At 40.3% G+C, this 19,857-nt stretch overlaps 1 protein-coding gene and 1 long non-coding RNA gene across 14 annotated transcripts in view; one reads left to right on the top strand and one right to left on the bottom strand.

Moving 5' to 3' along the window:
- LOC126874796 (serine/threonine-protein kinase tricornered) overlaps nt 1–19,857 on the top strand; it is a 45,426-nt gene that overhangs the window by 15,169 nt on the left and 10,400 nt on the right. Inside the window, exon 1 of one of the 11 annotated variants that reach the window (XM_050637276.1) lies at nt 8,685–8,941. The exons of 6 other annotated variants lie outside the window; for them this stretch is intronic. In XM_050637276.1, coding sequence (XP_050493233.1) covers nt 8,854–8,941 — 88 coding nt within the window. In that variant the 5' untranslated portion in view covers nt 8,685–8,853. Of the gene's footprint in view, nt 1–8,684; nt 8,942–11,728; nt 11,806–13,634; nt 14,116–14,244; nt 14,282–19,283; nt 19,408–19,857 lie in introns of those variants that run through there. 4 more of the 11 variants (XM_050637316.1, XM_050637305.1, XM_050637295.1 and 1 more) reach the window with 4 other exon arrangements.
- On the bottom strand, nt 8,948–13,113 carry LOC126875244 (uncharacterized). Of its 3 annotated transcripts, XR_007693298.1 has the most exons (4): nt 12,161–13,113; nt 11,310–11,521; nt 10,362–11,159; nt 8,948–10,240 (listed from the first exon to the last, which is right to left on the bottom strand). It is a non-coding gene; the product is annotated as an uncharacterized LOC126875244 (long non-coding RNA). The 3 variants fall into 3 exon arrangements; XR_007693295.1 differs by having other exon boundaries at nt 8,948–11,159; XR_007693296.1 differs by having other exon boundaries at nt 8,948–11,159; nt 12,211–13,113.

Genomic DNA, 19,857 nt, shown 5'->3' with positions numbered 1-19,857 from the left:
CCTGGCAACGTTGCGAGCAAAAGTGGAAGTTGGGATTCGAATCACGATCGGTTTCTCTTCGTAGCAAGACAATGCTTGCTTCCGGGAAATTCATAAGCCACGAGTATTAGTTTTTTCAAAGTTTATATCAAAGAGACGTCAATTTTTCCTTGCAAATGCTTATTGTCGCACATCGTACGAGATACATATCGTCTATGATTTACATGTTACTCGAAGCAACGCAAAATCGTGATAACGTTGGTAATTCTTAACGAGCTACGCGTTCTCCATTTCCATAATTTTTCAATATTTTTTTTTTTTTTTTATTTAATATTTCACATTCACAATTTGTCCAATTTGGACATTTGGTAGAATTTTTTAGCTGTTTGATTATCATGTGGGTGGCTACCCCCAATGGGGTACCATCATCGTGTTTGTTAGGATATATCATTTGTGAGATCTGCTAGGTGTTTCCTTTTTAGTCTTCTATAATTTTTCAATATGTCGTAGAAATCAACGTTTCGAACGACTGCTTTCCATATACGTTACCGCCAGACTGTCTTAGTTTCGAGAAGAATCATCGAAATCGAGAACGCGTCGTTTTTCTAAATAATTACCATAAAATTGTCTTCTTTATATGTACATATAACATATATATCTGGCTAGTTTTAGTTTAGTTTAACGGTAGTCAAAATCGACGGTCGAGTTTTCGTAAAACGTTTCGTTTTAACAGCGGGTGAAAAGGGAAGAACGTTTTCTTCCGCGAAGAAACGTTCGTTTGCGTCGAATACTCGTTGTCACGCAATACGCTATCAGATACGAGGTCATTGGCTTGTAATCTCTCAAGGAGGTTACATACACATAGGTGCTCGAGCAAGAATAACGTCGAGTGTGTCACCTGCTTTAAATTGTTTTTCTACGCGAACACGAACATTCTCACGTCTATCTCCGTTTTGAAGGTACATCGTACTTTTCTCAAGGTATTTTTTCCCCGATTTTATTAAATCGCGCAAGAGCAACTAAGACGATATATTTCATCGAAATGGAAACATATATCTCATCGTACGATATAGCGTATTTAATCGCGTGGTATAACGTATAATATGATAAAAATTAGTATTTGATTTATCGCGTCTCGTCAGATTCGAAAATGCTGTGTAATTTCTTTCACGAATTTCGATGTGTCAAGAAATCGAAAGTACGGTTAAGTTTCAAAGCACGCTCGCGTGTAACGGTGTTTCGAAATTTGAAATAAGATCGTTAAATAGAGGAACAAAGTTCTTTGGAAAAATTAACGAATTTAATATTTTATTCTATACCATATCCACATACATACACCGCTATAGAACGCGTCTTTATGTCTGTTTAATATTACGAAACCAAAGAGAAATTTTGTTAACATCGTCATATTTATTTTATTACATCTTGTTTCTTCGACTTAAGGAATTTTTCTTACGATGGAATTAGGAAATAACGACTTAAGTCTCTAGTTGCTGAATACTTACTTCGTTCATTTCAATAAATGCCAATTATTATTTTTAACTTTCTATGTCATAGTTATATTACGTGCAAATATATAGCTATAAGTAAGTATATTACGTATTAAGAAAGATTAAAATTAAAAGAATTTAAAAGACAAAAAAAATATTAAAATTTTAAGGCTGATCAATCGGCTATTTTTGCCGCCTACTCGTCGATTATAAAAGTGTCCGGATGATCGGCTCAACCGACTATACATCTTTTTCTAGTATTTTCTAAGTAATTGGTGAAAATATCGTTCAAGCTTTCCGTCATCGACATCTGAGAAATGACAGCGTTTACACGGTCCCTTTCCATTTGCGCTGTTTTGCTTTGATTTTCTTCGTGCGGTCTATCCTCTTCGATGTAACTGTAGATATAACATGCTTTTTCTTCTCTGGCAATTGGTGTCACGCAAAAACAAAATATATACGTATAATCTTACAAGCGAAGTCGAGGATTACTTGACCTGTTCGGCATATTATTATACATACGCTCTCGTTCATAAGATATAAATCCGTAAATACGTAAATATTCGGATACTTATGGACGGGGATGTTGTATGTAAGTACAATGTACATGGACGATGTATCTGCTACGTGTGTACGCCCAAGCGTTCGTTCGCGAACAAAGCGACCATTGTGATGCGTATACAGCAGTGTTCGCATCGCTCGCACGAAATTATGTTTTATACTTTCTCGTTCTTATTTACGGAACGTATCCGTTAGCGAATAAGATTTAAAAATCTTGTTATTTTCGGGACAGAGATGAACAGGATGCGATAACGCGTATACGTTGTCGCTAAAAGCAACTGTTTATCGAATGATATTCAATTTTGAAATATCGTTATAATTATATTTCTAAGTACGAGCATTTATTTGTGCGGTGTATCACGATGGTGCAAATCGTTGCATCGCTGCATCGCTCCATCGATAAATTTTCTTGGGAAATTAAATTTCTACGCGATTCGTTTATCGTTGCGTCGTTTTATAATCTCGGAGGAGGTTCCGTCGTCGAAGGGAAACGCGATCGAGCTTACCTAATCTGTCAGTTTTGTAACTTTGCAAAATTGCTTGTTCCACGCATTCTTTCATCACTCGCGCTCGAGTAATAGATTGGAAGCAAATTTTTAAATCGACATCGATCTCGTGGCACAGTTTTTTCTTCCTCGAAACTCGAGCGACCATGGAATATGAAAAACTCAGTAAGGTCGATAGAACGAAAAACAAATATATCGATATACTATATTTCGTTACTGGGATATTGTATGGAAAAAACAAACAGCGCGTCCGCAATCTCACCGAACGATTATCCCGAAGAATTGGTCATTCTATACTAGAGATGAAATTCTACGCGATACACATCGACATTTAAAGAGCATTACCATTTTACCGAGAGCTGGCTGTTGTCAAAAAGTCACGCATACCGGAGATGGGATCGGATTCAGCCGTAGACAATCGTAATGACATAATTTAACTCGTCTCGTATATCGAAATCGTCGAAGCATCTAAAGTGGTTTGATCGATATTTAAAAATGTTGCGAACAGGTGTTTTCAATTTTCAGATATTAGATTTGCATTTTGATATTACATACACATAAAAATATAAGACAGAGCAGGATAGAAGGAAACACGAAATATGTACTCGGCGTTATCCGGCAGCATGTACATGGGTACGATCAATCGTCGTGCATATCACGAGAACTACTTGTTTTCATTGTTATCTGCTCGCTCTAGTGTCGATAAGGGTAACACGAAAACACTTTGTTAATCACTATGTTGTGCGAACATCGTAAAAATATGGGAATCATCGGCGAGGATTTAAATTAAAAATCGATGAACACTCGACGCATATGCTTTAAAAACGAGTGTTCTCAGTTGGGTGGGTAGCTTTCTATTTCTCATTCGATTCTCTCTGTTCTGTTCTCACTTCTACTCTGAATTAACGACGCGGAAACTTCAAGGCTTCTCGCGTTATATGTAATATATTTCGCAACGAGCCTTAAATTCTCTTGCCGGTTAAAATGCAGTCGATTGCGTTGCCACTTAGTTAGCGTTGCTCCTTTCGCCTTGCTCGCTGTTTTACCTATTCACCCCTTGCTGCGCGTTCCTGTTATACGTACTTAGCGTATAACAGTCGATGTTGCGACAGAGATCGTATACTCGTTAGATTCTCGCAAGTAATCCTACGAATACTTTATTTATTCGTTATCGATCTATCAGCGATATGAAGTAGAATATTTTTATTGTACGTATAGTAATTACGATATTTTGTATACTTTATTTTGTTCGATAAATAGAGTGAAAATCGAGCAAAAGTCGTTGCGACGAAGGCGACGAGTATGGCGCAAGATCGTAACTGTTGGATCGTAAGCGTAATTAAAAACATCTATAGTAATTGGTCGAGTCAGGCCTTATCCGGTATTCAAGTCAGGCAAAGTTGCCACTCTCCGATACGAATTTTGGCAAAAGACGAACAGTACTCTTTTGTCCACGATTTGTCCACGTCTGTCTACTCAGAATTTTCGTTTGTTCGCTATTGAATGAACGAATCCCGTTTGTTTCTTTCTTTTCTTTCTTTTTTTTTTTTTTTTTTTTTTTTTTTTTTTTTTTTTTTTTTTTTGTAAAAATTCGCATTTAAAGGTGCCAATTTCACACAACTCCGTACCCAAGTATAGGTACACCTCACATTTCAGGAAGTTAATGCGTTTTCCATGACTTTGTTGAAGTTGCCCCGTGAAAAGGCAGTAACGTAACATTCTCTAAGTAATTACTTTGTGAGAAGAAAAGAAACATTGCGAGCAAGTCAGCTTTTCTAACAACTTTATACGTTCGTTTCTACGTTTTCTCTTCTACAAAATATCACTCTATAGCGTAAACTGTAGCGTAAGAATGGATAAATGGCATAATACGACTGTTTAGGGTACTTTGTAATATCGTGTCCTTGACACGCGCGCACGTTAACTAAAATTAAGCCAAGGAATTCGGAACCATAGCCAAAAACCAATGCTATGACTTTGGCAAAAGTTCTTCAAACTTGCTAAAGCATGTCCAACTTGATCGTACTTCGTACTAGATACTGCATGTACTCTGCTACGTGTTTGCTACGTTTGCTTGAAATTTCGTTTAAAGTAACGTTCTCTCAAAGTCCACGCTATCGATCATTTACGTTTATTCGACTGTACGTTATTGTGATTTTTATATCGTTTCTCGATAACCACGTATGTACAGCCTTTGTTCCTCTCTCCGAGCGTTATTAGTATCACGATAAATATACGATAAAAAAGAAGAGAGAAATAAAAGGGTATTTGTTATTCGAATGGGATACTATGAAACGGGAGCAAATAACGGATAAAAGTAGGATGCGAGCAAGCAACCTAACGATTATGTATTACGATGCGCGTTCGATCGTTCGCGAAGCAGGCTCGGACTTTACTCGATCGATCGTACTAAAACGAGTTATGCGTCTAGTTTGTCATTCGTCTGTCGACGCGAACAGTCTAATTGTGAATATGCTTTCACGTTTGGAAGAAACGTTCGGTGAAACATGGAATACCGCGTACGACTAGTATAGTCGGTGGAAACGATATAGCGAGGTTGTAAATTAAAATATTAAGCGTCGACATCAATTGGCCTAGCTGTTATACTCAGGGTCGTGCGCGTTTTATGGAAGCACCTTGAATCTCAAGCTGCAAAAATCACTTCTGAATCGATATTTCAAATTCCCAATTAGGATTTCAAATTACGATTGCTGTACATTGCGTAAAACGTATACGGTATAGATCCCTCCTGTTCAAATATTTAATAATCCAAACTCTTCTATCGTCCGTACATAATATTTCCCGGTAATAGATGCCTTTTTCCGTTTCAGATATGTACATATTTTATTAATGTTCGTGTACAATGTATTCTTTGGTTTATTCGGTCGAGAGAATTCTAATTAGAAGAGTTTAGTACGAAAGTAACGGCGTTCTAACTACCGAAACGAAATACGACGTAATCGAAGAACAGGAAAGTGGCGTAAATGCAATAGAATTAACAGAAATACATGGTGTTGGAAAAGCCACGATCACAGACACGAAAAAACAAAAACATTGGATTGAAAATTATCCAAAGAACGTAGATTCCTACGATACTAGCAACGGTGGAAAAAAATGTTGATGTACTGATGTAGTAGTTTCGTTGCGATAAAGACGATAATAACGACGATTTTATACAAATGGAAAGAGCAAACGAAAGTGCTAATGAAAAGGTGCCTTCTTGTACCATAGCGAAGGTGGTATTCGAAAAAATGCTTCGACAATTCGAAGTACAAAAAGAATAACTCTGCGCAATTACGTATTTGTATCGAGAGAATTATGTGACTTAGCAGGCAAACTAATATGGGATTCATAAATATTTAAAGAAATTATCAATTAACCTTAACCTGTATTTGCATAAACGAAACTTCGTATGATCGATTGTTTTATTATCCGAACAGTTTCTTTTGTCTCCCAGTTAGTTCGGATGAAGGAGACACTGGTGTATTTTCGATAGGTAATGTTCTCCAAATTCTACTTTGTACGAACTTTTCTTAAATCTACCGCGAGAAAAATATCAGGAAAAAAGAATAATTTTGAAACGAAGTGTTGTGTTTTCGTGTTCGTTCGTTCGTTCGTACGTTTATTCGATTTTATAACAGCTTTACGCTCGATCGTACGAATTCCGCTCGAGTTTTGATCCAAAGTACAGTTAACCGAGGACCGCGTGCACCTTCACGTCACTGGTAAAACTACCGTCACCGGAGTAACAATTGGGGCCGCGAAACAACCGGTAACTTCTGATTCTCTACCGTGGTACCTCGCTACGCTCCAACGTCGTCTTCGTTTCATCGTCTTTCCATAAACCAATCGTTGATACGATTGATACGATTCCATGCCATATCGACTTACATGTATACGTTATTATCCATTTACACGTATAGCGTACATGCAAAATAACGTACATAATGTAACGATGTTTATAAGAGACACGATTACGCGATGCGATTCACGAGCGATTGTTCGTATCGCGTTGACGAACATAACGGTAAAATTTGTCGATATTCGATCGAGCTTTTTTGTCAAATTTGCAACTTAAATCTCGACAACGTTATAGTTCCGTTATCGAAGTAGCGTAATCGTGAACGGTGGCTCGATAAACGATGATCGATGACCTATTCACCGAATGTTCAGGAGAGGTGTGCGCGAAAATGCTCATGATTTTAATTTGGAACACTCTCGAACGTGAAACGAATATGTAACTAATTGGAGTGTCGATGCACGTTCTGCGAATACGCAAGAAACGTGCGTGAGCATACGTTGACGCGTGGACACAAGTGGGCATAGTGGGCACTTGGGCAGTGTGGGCACACATCGAGTCCCCCTATTTTCATCGTATCATCCACTCGGACTCGCTTGTGTCCGATCGCGTTCGTTCGACCACGGTTAGTCGATCGTTCAGTCACTCGGTTAGACGGTCACCAAGTTACGTTCGCGTACGTGCGCTCCAGTCGTTCGAATATTCGATTCGAGTATTCCTGTTCGATTTCGGTGGGTTTCGTGCACCTCTTTCCGAAAGCGTATCGCGTCACGCAGTTGACTCGTAGCTTCTCTTTCGATTCTCTGGATCGTTTCGCCACCGCGTCGCAGTCGTGTTCGCGTCCGCGTGTCAGTGACACACAGCTCTGCGCTTTTGCTTTCTTCTCGATGCTCGATCATTTTTGCCACTCGTATTATCGCGACCAAATTTTTCTTCTCGAGCGAATCTTTTTTTTTTGTGAAGTAACTCTGCGACGTTACTCTTCTCCTTATAAGTTCGATCTTACGATTGTCCTGAAATTTTTCACAGAAAACTTTACTTACGGATTTAAGAATTTACGACTCGTGCGTAAAAGTGAACATTTATATGACAGTTCGTCGTAGAAGTTTTAAATGGCTTTCGATAATAAGGAAAAGACGAGCGACACTGGCAAAATTTATACGTGTAATCGAAGGAACAAAGCGGCAAATATTTCTTAATCGCGAAATCAGCTGATCGGTTGCAGTTACATCGTTTTTGCTGAATTTTTTCACAAAAGGAAATAAGCTACTTGCGCGACGAATGCTACTTCGCAATAGATGCTAATTAACGACTAAATGTTTAATATAATGTATATATAAATATGCAACGTGGAACAAGCGTTAAAAGAATTGGCTGCGTAATTTGGTATTTTAACATTTTCGCTGCTGATCTATGCATATTTGCGAGAAATATTATCGTGCTGCTAAGGTTGAACAACGATAATTTTGGCGTGCTCGATAACGTTCGAATTAGCCGTCGATTATCGATATTGCATCGAAGCAGGAAGTTTCCGTTGGTTTAGCTTTTATCTTTAACAACGTAACCTTGGCGGATACGGAAATAGTGGTTTTTAGTTCGCACTACGATGCCTATATCCGCGTAAAGCTCTTTTAAAGCGGACAGTTAACGCGAATACGAGTAAGTTGCGAGAAAAAGGATTTCGTTAACTTCGATATACGCATCCGTGTACTCGAATAAAAAGACGTTCTTCTTTCAATCTCTGGCGCGTAAGAAATTGATGTAACTTGATGGATAGAGATACAACTGACATACTCTGCTATACGATGCGACTCGTCTTTACCTTTCTTTTTCTTCCACGTTTGAGGATGGAAAGATCGAACGGAACGCGCAAATAAACACGTTGGCGTTGGTAAAGGGAAGTATGTAAGTATCGTGTGCGCGATCGTACATTTTCTGTGACGTAATCAATCGCGGGTGCGAAGGTCGTGTCGATGAGCAGAAGCTAATAAAGAGTCAAGGATAATAATTACTTATTTATAGGAATCGACTGCAACGTTACAAGTATCGTTACAACGTTGTTCGAGCAAGATCTGTAACGTTTGCGCTTTCTTTTAACGTCGTTCGATAACTCGACCGACGATCTCTCGATAAAGTAGTTTGAGATTTATTATTATATACGCTGCAATTACATCGTCGACAAACGTTTATCGGGCTTTTTTATTCGTTGAAATTAGAGAAAAAGAGGAATTTGTCGATATCCAACCCTCGGTAGGTTTGATTTCTATTCGACGTTTTTGCGTTATGGAGGCTTTCCTCGATAACGCGTAAACGTTACGTAAATCAGGTAAGAAGCTTACACAACTGTTGCTAGAAAGAAATTATGCAGTCGAAAAGAACAAATATCGTCAAGTAAAAGATCAAGTGTTGTGCGAGGCGACACGGTACGCTCGAAAGGTTGCGCATGTGTTTGAATCGCGGGAAACGGTGACCAAGTGAAACGATCGAGAAGGAATCTACGATTTGTTACCAATTATCAATGTACAATTCGGAATTGTTCAAGACTGTGTGGACGAAGATAGGACAAATGTGCAGCTACATTACCTGTGCCAAGTCTTATCTTTCGGGTCAGTTTAACCAACGAGTATGAATCATATCATTATCCTATGCGTAACGAGTCCGATACTTTTAACGGTTATCGTGCCGTGTTTGAAAATACGCGAGTTACCTATAGCTTTGCCGCGTATCTTCGATAACGGCTTTTAATAATCGGTTTTTAACGGTACCAACTACGATAAATTCTAGAAATCGTTAGACATACGAGTTTTAAACTGTTTGTAACTGTTCGTTGTTACCTCTTGCTAGATCGTCTGCTTTAACCGAGCAAGTGTTTCGCGTAACGATATTATTACGTATAATACAAAGATACGTTGTATCATAGCAGGTCGAATAAAGTACATGGAAACGAAACGTTGGTCGCTAGACGGAGGTACTTTCACTTTCCATCGCTGTAGCTATCCATTGCTTGCTAATCTACTGAAATGCGTTCTACGCGTGTCATATGCATACGCCCGAATCAATTAAAATCGTTGGAAATTTAGTTTCTTATTTGTCCGCGTTTTCGTTTCATTTCGATCTTGCTATCGTACCTATATATTCGAATCTTTCCTAATTTCAAATTGTTTCTCTCGAGTCTCGATTTCATATCAACGAAATCCTCTAAATAGTACAAAGTAAATATTGATAATCTTTCAAATAAAATATCTCTTACGTACGTTTCATGATTTTCCGATCAATTTCATTTCGTAATATTTTCTTCGATCATTCGTTCTTTGCCGTATTATAGGCAGATAATTTTATTGTAGTGCGCGCGCGCGCGCGTGTATATTATATAAACTACCGTATCGATTTTACAACCTTCCAATGAGTCACATCCTGCAGTTTGAAAAACACTGCCCTAGCTAGAGGGAGCTGGTTTGCTGAATTCTCGAAAGGCTCAGGAGCAATGAAATTTAGGACAAGGTCGGGTCACGCTCGAAATTCTTGCGATAATCCCACTTTTTTCGTTGGTCAAGCATCAGTGAAAATATCAATATGTATATCAGTTTCAAGGTTAAGTATTCAAAATATGAGAACGATAAAGAAAGGAGTAGAAATTTAACAAATTTCGAATATTTCATATTTACTGTTTAGGCACTGTTACGATTGTATTCGTATTTTATTTACATTAGACGATATCAAGTATCCATTCCCTTCTTTCGTTTATTCTCGCCTCTTCTCGTTTCGTATCGTACGTAATGTAGAATTAAAAGTGAAATCTTCTTTCGAAATCTTACAATAGTCGCCTTTCACTAATCTTGCGATAATTTCTCGAAATTCCTACGTGCACTTTTCGAATGCTTTTCGAGAAAATACGTTTGCAAAATCTGGAAAAATATGTATCTAGAAGAATCGGCGTTAACTGACGCGAAACCGACTAGTTCTTGTTTTACGGTATTTTATCAAGTAATCAAACTTTCTATCCGTTGAACGATATACAAGTAATACCTGGAGAAACGTTGCACGATCAGCGAGGTTACAATATTTTGCGCAAGGAATTACACGTGGTACGATCTTTGAACTTTGAATTCTCTTTACATTAAGCACGACATGCGCCGTAATATATTTTCCAAAGTCTCTTGTTTAAAGTAATATGTGTTGCGAATATATCGCGTCGATTATGCGATAAATATGCAAGCGGTCGTTTAAATTTGTTAATGTTGGCTATTTAAAGTAAAACGTTAGCAAGATTGTTCGTGCGTGATTACGAGGACGAATGGCCTCGTTTGACTTTACCTGTCTTCTTGATACGAGGAAAAGCGTGACCTGGTTTTCATCGATCGCAGTAGGCAACAAATGTTCGAAAAGCGATCCGATACGAGAACGCGGAAATTATTAGCCGAACACAAATTGAAAGTGAATAGTCGCGCGACAAGTATGTTTTCAGGGAAAGGAAATTGGTCGAGTGTTCGTCGACTTTGTTAAATCGGAACTGGTCGGCTATACGCGTGTACAAAGACGGGAACATTCCCGTATATTTCAATGGATTGTTTACGTCCGTTGTAAGCCCTGCTACCGGAAATATGTAACAAAAGGACACGATCGAGCGACAATGGTTCTCTTCTTCTTTCTCTTCTGTTCTTCTTCTGGACAGATTTTACCAGTATCCGTGTACGTGTATAAGCGTGTAGATGTACAAATATGTAGGCGGACCAACGAATGAGCGCACGCGCTACCCTTTGTCTCTGCTCTGTGGGTTCGCATCTCCCAACCTCTCGAATCTAGGCTGTTACCGTGGCAACACAGCTACCGAATAGAGAAAAGAGAATTTTACCGTACGAGCAAACTTTTCTATCGATAAATAAGACAAAATTCGACGTCATTTTTCATTTCTTTAAACAACGATTACGATCGTAAATCGTTATCTTTAAAAATGTCAAAATTGATCATACTCACGAATGGACAGTGTGAAAGAATGGTCCGACGAAATAACACTATGCTACTTCTTGTAATATATTCATATCGGAAATATAGGACGAGCTACTAGCGGTAGCCAAAACACTTCCTCTCGCTATGTAACGTTTCCTTCATTGCCTATGTCACCTAACTTCTCATTTTCTAACCTCTCCCTGTTTCCATTTTGTGCGTCTATATTTGTGCGTCTGACCCTATAAGTATGTCAAAAAGGAATCGAGGAAAACTCGGGACACGCCGCAATAAACTCGATATGTCAAATTTTGATTTTGTACCGATTTAAAATACGCCGATATGCCGATATGCACACGCACAGACACATACATATATACGTAAATAAAGTTATCATTACGTATGATCTTTTTTTATGTTTCAGGTTAGTATCGTTATTCGTGTAAATTTGGAGCGGGAGAATGGCCGGTAAATTACAAAATTTAGAAAATTTACCAATGTCGGAATCTTGTTCTTCGATTATACGGTAAGAGAAATCGTCGAAGGAACGCATAATTTCTTCGTTATATTGTCTCTGTATTTATTATTCCGACAAAATTATCGAGAAAAGTTGGAAACTACGATCGAAGGACTTCTTGGAGAATGTCGCGATTAAGAACAAGAATTACGACACATGCTATAACATCGCGTTATTTTAGCACGATTTCGATGAAATTAAAAGATAAAATCTTTCTCTCGTTGATCGTTTCCCTTATTCTTTGCATTCATTCAAATTAATCTCCAAAAAATATGTTGAAAAAAAGGAATAACTCTGGAATTAAAGGAGAAAGTGTTTTCACCGTCGTTAACATGCAGTTAATGCGCTAGTAATGTTATATAACCTTGTATAAATCGTTATTAAAATTAATTGGTTCTACGTGATGGCGATTACCAATAATTTTTCATTTTACTCGTTGAATCACGAAAGATGATTCACGCTTGACCTCGGACCAGGGCTCCACGCGTGTTTTACAGGTTATTTTCCACAATGTATTTGAAAATCAATCTGTTTTCTCCATAGGAAAATATAAGTAAAGGTTAGGTAACGTCGATGATCCCTAAAATTAAATACGAAGAATCGCCACGTTAAAAATGTAAATCAACGATACATTTTAGAACGTTTCGTACGGTTGAAATATTCGCATGTACGGTAAATATTAAAAAAAGTGAAAATCCTGTTTTTTGTAAAAGGTAATAATTGATCGTGACATAGAAACAGGCTCGTTAAACGAACGATAATCGCGTGACGTTTGCGAGGTGGGAAACACGTGGTAGATGAGCAATGCAAATTAACGTATAAAGTGGTAGAACAAGTGTACGAATTAGATTGGGCAAGCGGCGAGTAAACGCGCGCGCGTTCGCGGCGAACAACGGAGGACGAACGGTCGACGAATAGGCAAGCAAAGTCGAGCAACTGAGCGAGCAGCTGACGCGGCGAAATCAATATTCCCACGTGAAGAGGTGGACGATGTATTATATGTACTTAGATAGAGGGCAATGTGAGCGCCGCGTCGCACTGTACCGTCCCGCTATATCTTTTGTTAATCTGCCTACCATTACTCGCGTAAACTCTTCATCTGCAAAACAGATTTACAAGATTAAACGAAGAAATAAGTTTTTAACAAATGTCTTCGTATAACGTTTGTAGCATTCGCTAGAGTACTCGCATACCACCGACGTATTGTTTTGCGTTGAATTTTCTTACGGAAAGTGCCGCGTGAACAAAGATGTGGACGTTTCAGAGAACACCCCCCCCCCCCCACCCACCCACCCTTAGAAACCGATATCAGCGGAAGGTTCGTCGATCAACGCGTTAATCGATAATCCTATCGGTGCCGTTAACCAAGAAATTAAATTGGAAAGATTGGTTGGACGGTGAACGTTTGGGTTTGATTATACTTGTATAGAGAGCGGAAGGAAAGAGACAAAGAAATAATGAATACACGACGACGGCGGGGTTGAAAATACCGAGACGTCGGTAGCGCACAAGTGGGTAACTGTGATCAGGTGACGAGGGTAGGCTGGCTAGATCGTCGCGTCACGGTCCGTGGTCCGTAATCCGCAGTCCATGGTCCGTGGTCCGTGATCCGTGATCCGTGATTCGCAGTCCGTAGTCCGTGGTTCGTTGTTCGTAGTCCGTGGTTCGTGGTTCGCAGTCCGTGGTTCGTGGTTCGTAGTTCGTAGTTCGTGGTCGAGGTAGTCACGCGCACTTTCGGTCTTCTCCTCCTACTTCGATCCCCCTCCCCTCCGATCGTGCTAGTGTTTTCTGGACGAAGTTTCTCTTGGGTTGTACGTTGTGTATAGTGTACGTATAGGATCTCGGCGGGCATAGAGAGAAGGAGACGAGAGAAAGAGATCGGGAGTCGCCGGTTGGCACTTGTGTGACGCGTTTCATTGCGTTTGTCTCGTACGGTTCGAACCGTCGCGCTCTTCTTTCTGCCGTGTTTTTGGAGAGAAGCTCGAATGACGAGCAGGTCGCGTGGTCGTGGTATAGTCGGAGTTGGAAGTGGGCATCCGTCGTTCGGTGGTTCCTTGTCGTCACCGTCGTCGCCGCCGTCGTCGTCGTTGTCGTCGTCGTTTCGTCGATCCTTCGGGACGAGAACACGAAGAAAAGTGCATTCTTTTGTTCGATGCGTTTTCGTAGCCGTTCCAACGTCTACGTGTTCCACGGTCTTGACGAAACCCGCTAAAATTGGATACCGCGTCGACCACGCGATATTCGTAGCTGACCAACACCAAAGACGAGTCGAATGATGCGCAGTCGCGTGAAACCGCTTCGCCAACGATAACAAGGAAAGTACGAATTTCTTTTAACTTCCTTTACGATCTACCTCGTTCTAACTTGCGTCAAAGTGCACGCGTTGCTTCGTTGTTTCCTACTTTTTTCTCCTGATCGCGACGTGCATTGTTTAAGCTCGACACTAGCGTACTCTTTTACGTAATGTTACAATATTTCTACGACGGTAAGTCGTCGAGTTAGTCGATGAGTCGTCGTCGTGTCGAGAATCGTGAATCGTGACTGACTGACACCGTCTTCCAGGAACTCTCGACAATCGTCTCACAAAGTCCGCGTTCTTCGAGGCAACCGAGGAAAGAACCGAACGAAACGTTACGTATACATAATCATAGCCATCGAACAAAGTGGCACGCGATATATTTCGAGCATTCGCGAAACGTTTCGTAATTATAGAACTATTTGAAAGTTTGGTTATTCGTTGCTCTCCAACTATGCGCGATTATCGTTTCACGTGTCTTGGAATTCGGACGAACCGTTGTATCCGACGACTCTTGGATACGGTATCTCGAACGATGCTTCGAACTGCGATTTATTTTGAGTGCGTAAAGTGACGGTTTTATTGCGCATCGACTAATACCGCGCATACCTAAAATAGCGACAACGCGTCCTCGTAAAACTCGTTGAACGCGCCTGCCGCTCTGACGTAAAATACGAACAAACGCCGAACTCGAAACTATAAACAAACGTCCACGAGTTTGGTAGAAGTTGCGCTTCGCAGCGACTCGTTCTTTCCGCGAGTCGACTCGATTTTCTGCATTTCCTTGCAAACGTCTTCCTCGAACCGGAAACATTCGTTTCGATTTGCACGAGTATCCCCAGCGGAGAAGAAGAACGATGGTCGGTTCGATCGGGCCTTTTGATGTGCAAGCGCGGCTCGTGTAGAGTGGTGCGTTCGGTAAGAGTCGAAGAACGGTAAACCAACCGTTAGTAGGTGAAAGAGCACGGGACGGGACCGGGGCATGGTACGAAGCCACGATGAGCAACGAACTCTCGAGCGAGCGAACGGGAGCGAATGACTCAGGCTCGGGCATCCGCGTGACACAGATATACATACATGTGATATATACAAGCGCTACGACCATTGTTGTTCTTTCAGCCATTCCACCATTCCTACGATTTATTATTCTACGAGTGGTCTCGTCGGTTTTGGTACGTTAGTATATACGTAGCTGATGCTTTTCGAAACCATCGTACAATAAAATCAAATTCCAGCCTGCGGAAAGTGAGTAACGTCAACTGTAACCTTCGATATTTTTCGTTTCTTTTTTCAACAAATAACAAGAGGCCGTAGCGCGTTGAGACGGTTTTTTTTTTTTAAATTCTAACCAATGTTTATTCATGGAGAACGAAACACGCTTACACACCTGAGAGAAATCGCTTGTATCTCGCGACTATTCGGATCGAACGAAGATGTTATTTTTCTCAAAGGTCGTCTCCGCTGACTATCAAAGAGACGTTATTCGTAAAGAGACGTTCCTCAAAGTAAAAGCTTTTCCTCGAGCTACGCCTTTGCATGGAACCGATGCGGGACTGTTTTTACCCGAATAAAGCGATCGAATCGATATCGATCGTTTACGACTACTCGCGCTACAGATACAAGAGCAACGATCAAACCATTTCGGTCTGTCGGTAAAATTGGCAAATGTTGAAAAATGCAAACGCGAGAGTTACTGAAAAGAAGAAGAAAAGAAAAGACTCAAATTTTGTATATACATATTTGGCCGATACGTTCGGCTAGAATCGATCGCGTATAAACCGTTATAAATTGTGCGATATACGTGTTAAGTTTGAAAGAACGCGGAACAGTGGAAATATTTATAAAAATATCTTACATCGCAAAACGACGAACTTCTTCGAACGAGCCTATTGCTCGTACAAGTACGACAGTTTTGACGTTCGTACGCGTGCACTTGCTGGCGATAGCTGAAAATAAGCACGGCTTTTTAAGAATATTTTTCGAAAGAAAGCGATCGTTCGATCGTGTTTCGCCTAGAGCTACGTTGACCTCTCGTTTCCAATCGAGCAAGGATATAGGCCGCGTCAGGAACGTAGATCAGTCTTCTTTCACCGGTACGTTTGTTCGATATCGCGAAAATAAACGATGCTTCTAATCTAATTCACGTTTGAAAAGAAGCGGAATCAAGAATCGGGCTTCGGAAAGGGTCTCTTCTCAGAAAATCGTATGGTTGTTCGGCTTTGTAGGTGAATGTACCGTTTGTTTAATTCCGCTATACCACGCGATGAATTCTCGTTTGGCGTTGCTCGAAGAAAATCGATACATAGACGATAAAACTTATTAAACGATAAAAAATTGATTACTCAGGTTACTGACGAATACGTACTGTCTAATTGTTAATTGGTCAATTCCGGTCGATTCGCGACATCGTTCTGAATTATTTGCTCGGTCGCGCGATAGCTTCAAGCGGAATAACAACGTTTTACCAAGTTCGTATAAAGCAACTGCATACAAAGAATGTATGTACATGCATATCGACCTAAACAATCGTATTTCGTATTTAATTCGATCGGCATATACCATGATCGAACATAGCCACTTAGAGTACATATACCTGCTCCGAAGCGAGCACAAAGTCGTCTTGCTTCGATTTTCCTTCGGTCAAGATTGTACAGGGTGGTTGTTAACCGGTGGTACAAGCGGAAAGAGGGTGATTCTACGCGAAAAAAGAAGTCGAAAATATAGAATAAAAATTTTTCGTTCGAGGCTTTGTTTTCGAGAAAATCGACTTTGAATTTTCGCTCGGTACGCGTGCACTTTATCACGTCTCGTTCTAATTTATTCTAATTTATTCTATATTTTCCACTTCTTTTTTCGCGTAGAATCACCCCCATTCCGCTTGTACCACCGGTTACCAACCACCCTGTATACATACGTACGTACGTATAACCGTATCGATCGCTGAACGATTCTATGTAGAAAATCGACGGAATCGTTACGAATAAACGTCGAATTAAATTTAATAACGACGTTTCTTGTTAATCTTTTTCTATGTTTCTACGTTAGTTGTATACGCGTTATATTTGGAGATATTTTTTTGGAGCGCATGGAGCGGTATCGAAAAAGAAATCTTCAACGAAATCTTGTCGAATTTAGTAGCAAAGTGTCGATCAATGCTGCACCGAGCGGTCGCCGCGTGTATCCTCGAGATAAATTTAGGTACTGCTACTGCTTTTTAGATTCGTTGTATATAACTGTGACGTCGGACGCGAACATTCCTTGGTCTTTCAAACCAATCATAGCGAATAAATTGTAGCGGCGCTTTTATCTCTTAGCAGATATTCGTAATTGTATATTTACAGGGAATTATCGTTGGTTAAAATTATACGGCCTTTCCACGCAATTAACGCGCCTCGTTTTACGAAACTTCACATCGCGTAAATGCGTACGATGAGAAAGTACGATCAACCATCGTGAGAATGTTTTTCTTACTCCGAAGTTTCGTCTTTGAAGATAGCGGAAGAAAATAAAAAGGAAAGAAGTTTCAAACGAAAGGTATAAAGAGTAAAAGATAATTCGAATCGGGTCTTAGGAATCGAGAACAGAGAAAATGACGATGAATTATGAAAAAGGTTTGAATCGGCGAGTGTCGGTAGCGACGAAATGGAAAAAAAATGAAAATGGATAGGAAGAAAATATCGGTAGAAAACATGGAGCGGCTAGTTCGGAGCAAATCGCGAAGATAAACGAGAGTTTGGAAGAAAGGAGAAGGAAAAACACGAATTCTGACGGCGTTGAAAAGAAGAGACGAAAGTAAAGTATCGTACGCGTCAGTGATCAGCGTATAGAATCGCGCGTATCGACATAGATAATTTTCGTAGCATCTTGCAAACAGGAATGATCGGAATTGCAAGTGTCTCGAAGAATATCTACACAGGATTTTTATGGCGGGCATTACCCGTTCGTTCACCGTCGCGAAAACGTGAGGTGTTTGAAAATGCATGCCGTTTGAACGCCGTAACCGTCGATCACGTAAAAAGAAATCGGTTTTCCGCAATTACTCGCCATAGTAGCGTACGTGTGCGCTAAGGAAGAAGGTGCTCGATCGCCTTCGTTATTTACACGGTCGTCGAATGTAAATAATCTTTAAAAGTGCTGACGACGATAAGCACCATTACCATCGACGCCTACGCATACGTGACTCATGCTCTCGATAGTTGGTATGTTCGTAGCGTAACGCGTGATACGTATGTGCACGCGACACATACATACAGCTAATCTTTAGTCCTTCGCCGTTCCCCGACATAGCGCTTTTTTCTTGGTTGTCCCGTTTTCCCGTGTTTCCCTTTTTCCGCCGTAGTTTACGCGAATTATCGTCAGAACTGGATAAAAATATAATAAACGTCCCGAGTAATTATGGACGCGTAGCAATACAAAACGCGCATTCCTTTCCCCTTTCTCTTTTCTCTCTGCCTTTCTCGAGTTTGATCGCAGCGATCGATACATCTGCGATTCGCGAACAAAAGACGAACTTGATGTTCAAAGCAATTTCAGAGTAATTTCAAGTTAAATATTACGACATCGACGTTATCGAACGAATATTACAATAGCCCTTGAGGCTGAATAAACTTACGCTTATTCTTGCGTATTATCTCACCTGCGTTTCGCTTCCTACCTCTAAACGGTTTCTCTTTGTCCGCGATAGTCGATCAGCGTCGATCAGATTCAATCCTCGTCGTTAACGTTATAGTCGTTGTTACTTTCGAAGAATGAAAATAATTCGTTCGACGACATCGTTCGTTCGTCGATGAATTTCCGAAAATGGCGTTAAAAACAATCGTCACGGCTGTTAGAATTGTTTAAACCTATTCGTGAAAGCGTTATGCCTCAAAGGCAAAGTTACGAGGAAATTTTTAGATTTTTATCCGAAATGCTTTGGCAAGCGTTTCCGGTCGAAAAACCTCGATGCTCGCCCACTTACGCCAACTTGCGGTAATGCGGTAGACGGCTCGCAGCGTTACTCCATGTTCTTACTCGAACACGTCCAGTTTCTCGCATCACGCGCATACTCGTACGCTTGTTGCGAGATGTTTCGAGATGTTGCGTTCCGTCGTCGATACTTTCTATAAAAATACTCTCCAATTTGTGTTCTACGCGTAACATTTCGTTTTATCGAACTGTAAACGGAAGATCGATTCTAACCCAATTTCCAAAGAATGGAATTTCGATGGTGTATCGCGATACGGAAGAAATTCGAAAGGAAAGAAGACCAGGCGGAACATCTCGGATATTAGTGAGACAGCGTTTTGTTGATACGTGCACGCGCGTTTCCGAGAGTAAGTGGCACGGTCTAAACGTAAGAGCATCTGCGATGATACGTTAACTTTATTCGATAATGCCGGCGATATTTGTCGATAACTCGCCGTGTGCCACGTACACCACCATAATTTCTGCCTCGTAATTTCTTCGCGCGCGTGATATCAGGGGCTTTAGTCGTCGTAAGCCTTCGACTAGCAAAAATTCGAAAGCTTTGATTCCCTGATTAAACGTTGCTGTAAAGTAGAAGGCCGTTTCGACGATCGTTCAATTTGCAAAAGAATCATCGACGCACGAGATAGGGAAAGGACAGTTTAGCAAGGAAATAAGTAATTAATTCATATTTTTATCGGTTTCCTTATAGGATTACAACGTCACGCTTCCATACACGTTTCGCGCACAGTACTCGATACAATGTAAAGAAATATGGCAAAGTACATAGCTAAAAAGGTGAATGTATCTACATATAT

This window comes from Bombus huntii, chromosome 2 (assembly GCF_024542735.1).
Source record: "Bombus huntii isolate Logan2020A chromosome 2, iyBomHunt1.1, whole genome shotgun sequence".
Classification (NCBI taxonomy): domain Eukaryota; kingdom Metazoa; phylum Arthropoda; class Insecta; order Hymenoptera; family Apidae; genus Bombus; species Bombus huntii.
Note: the sequence above shows the minus strand (reverse complement) of the source record. Positions and strands in the feature narration are given on the sequence as shown.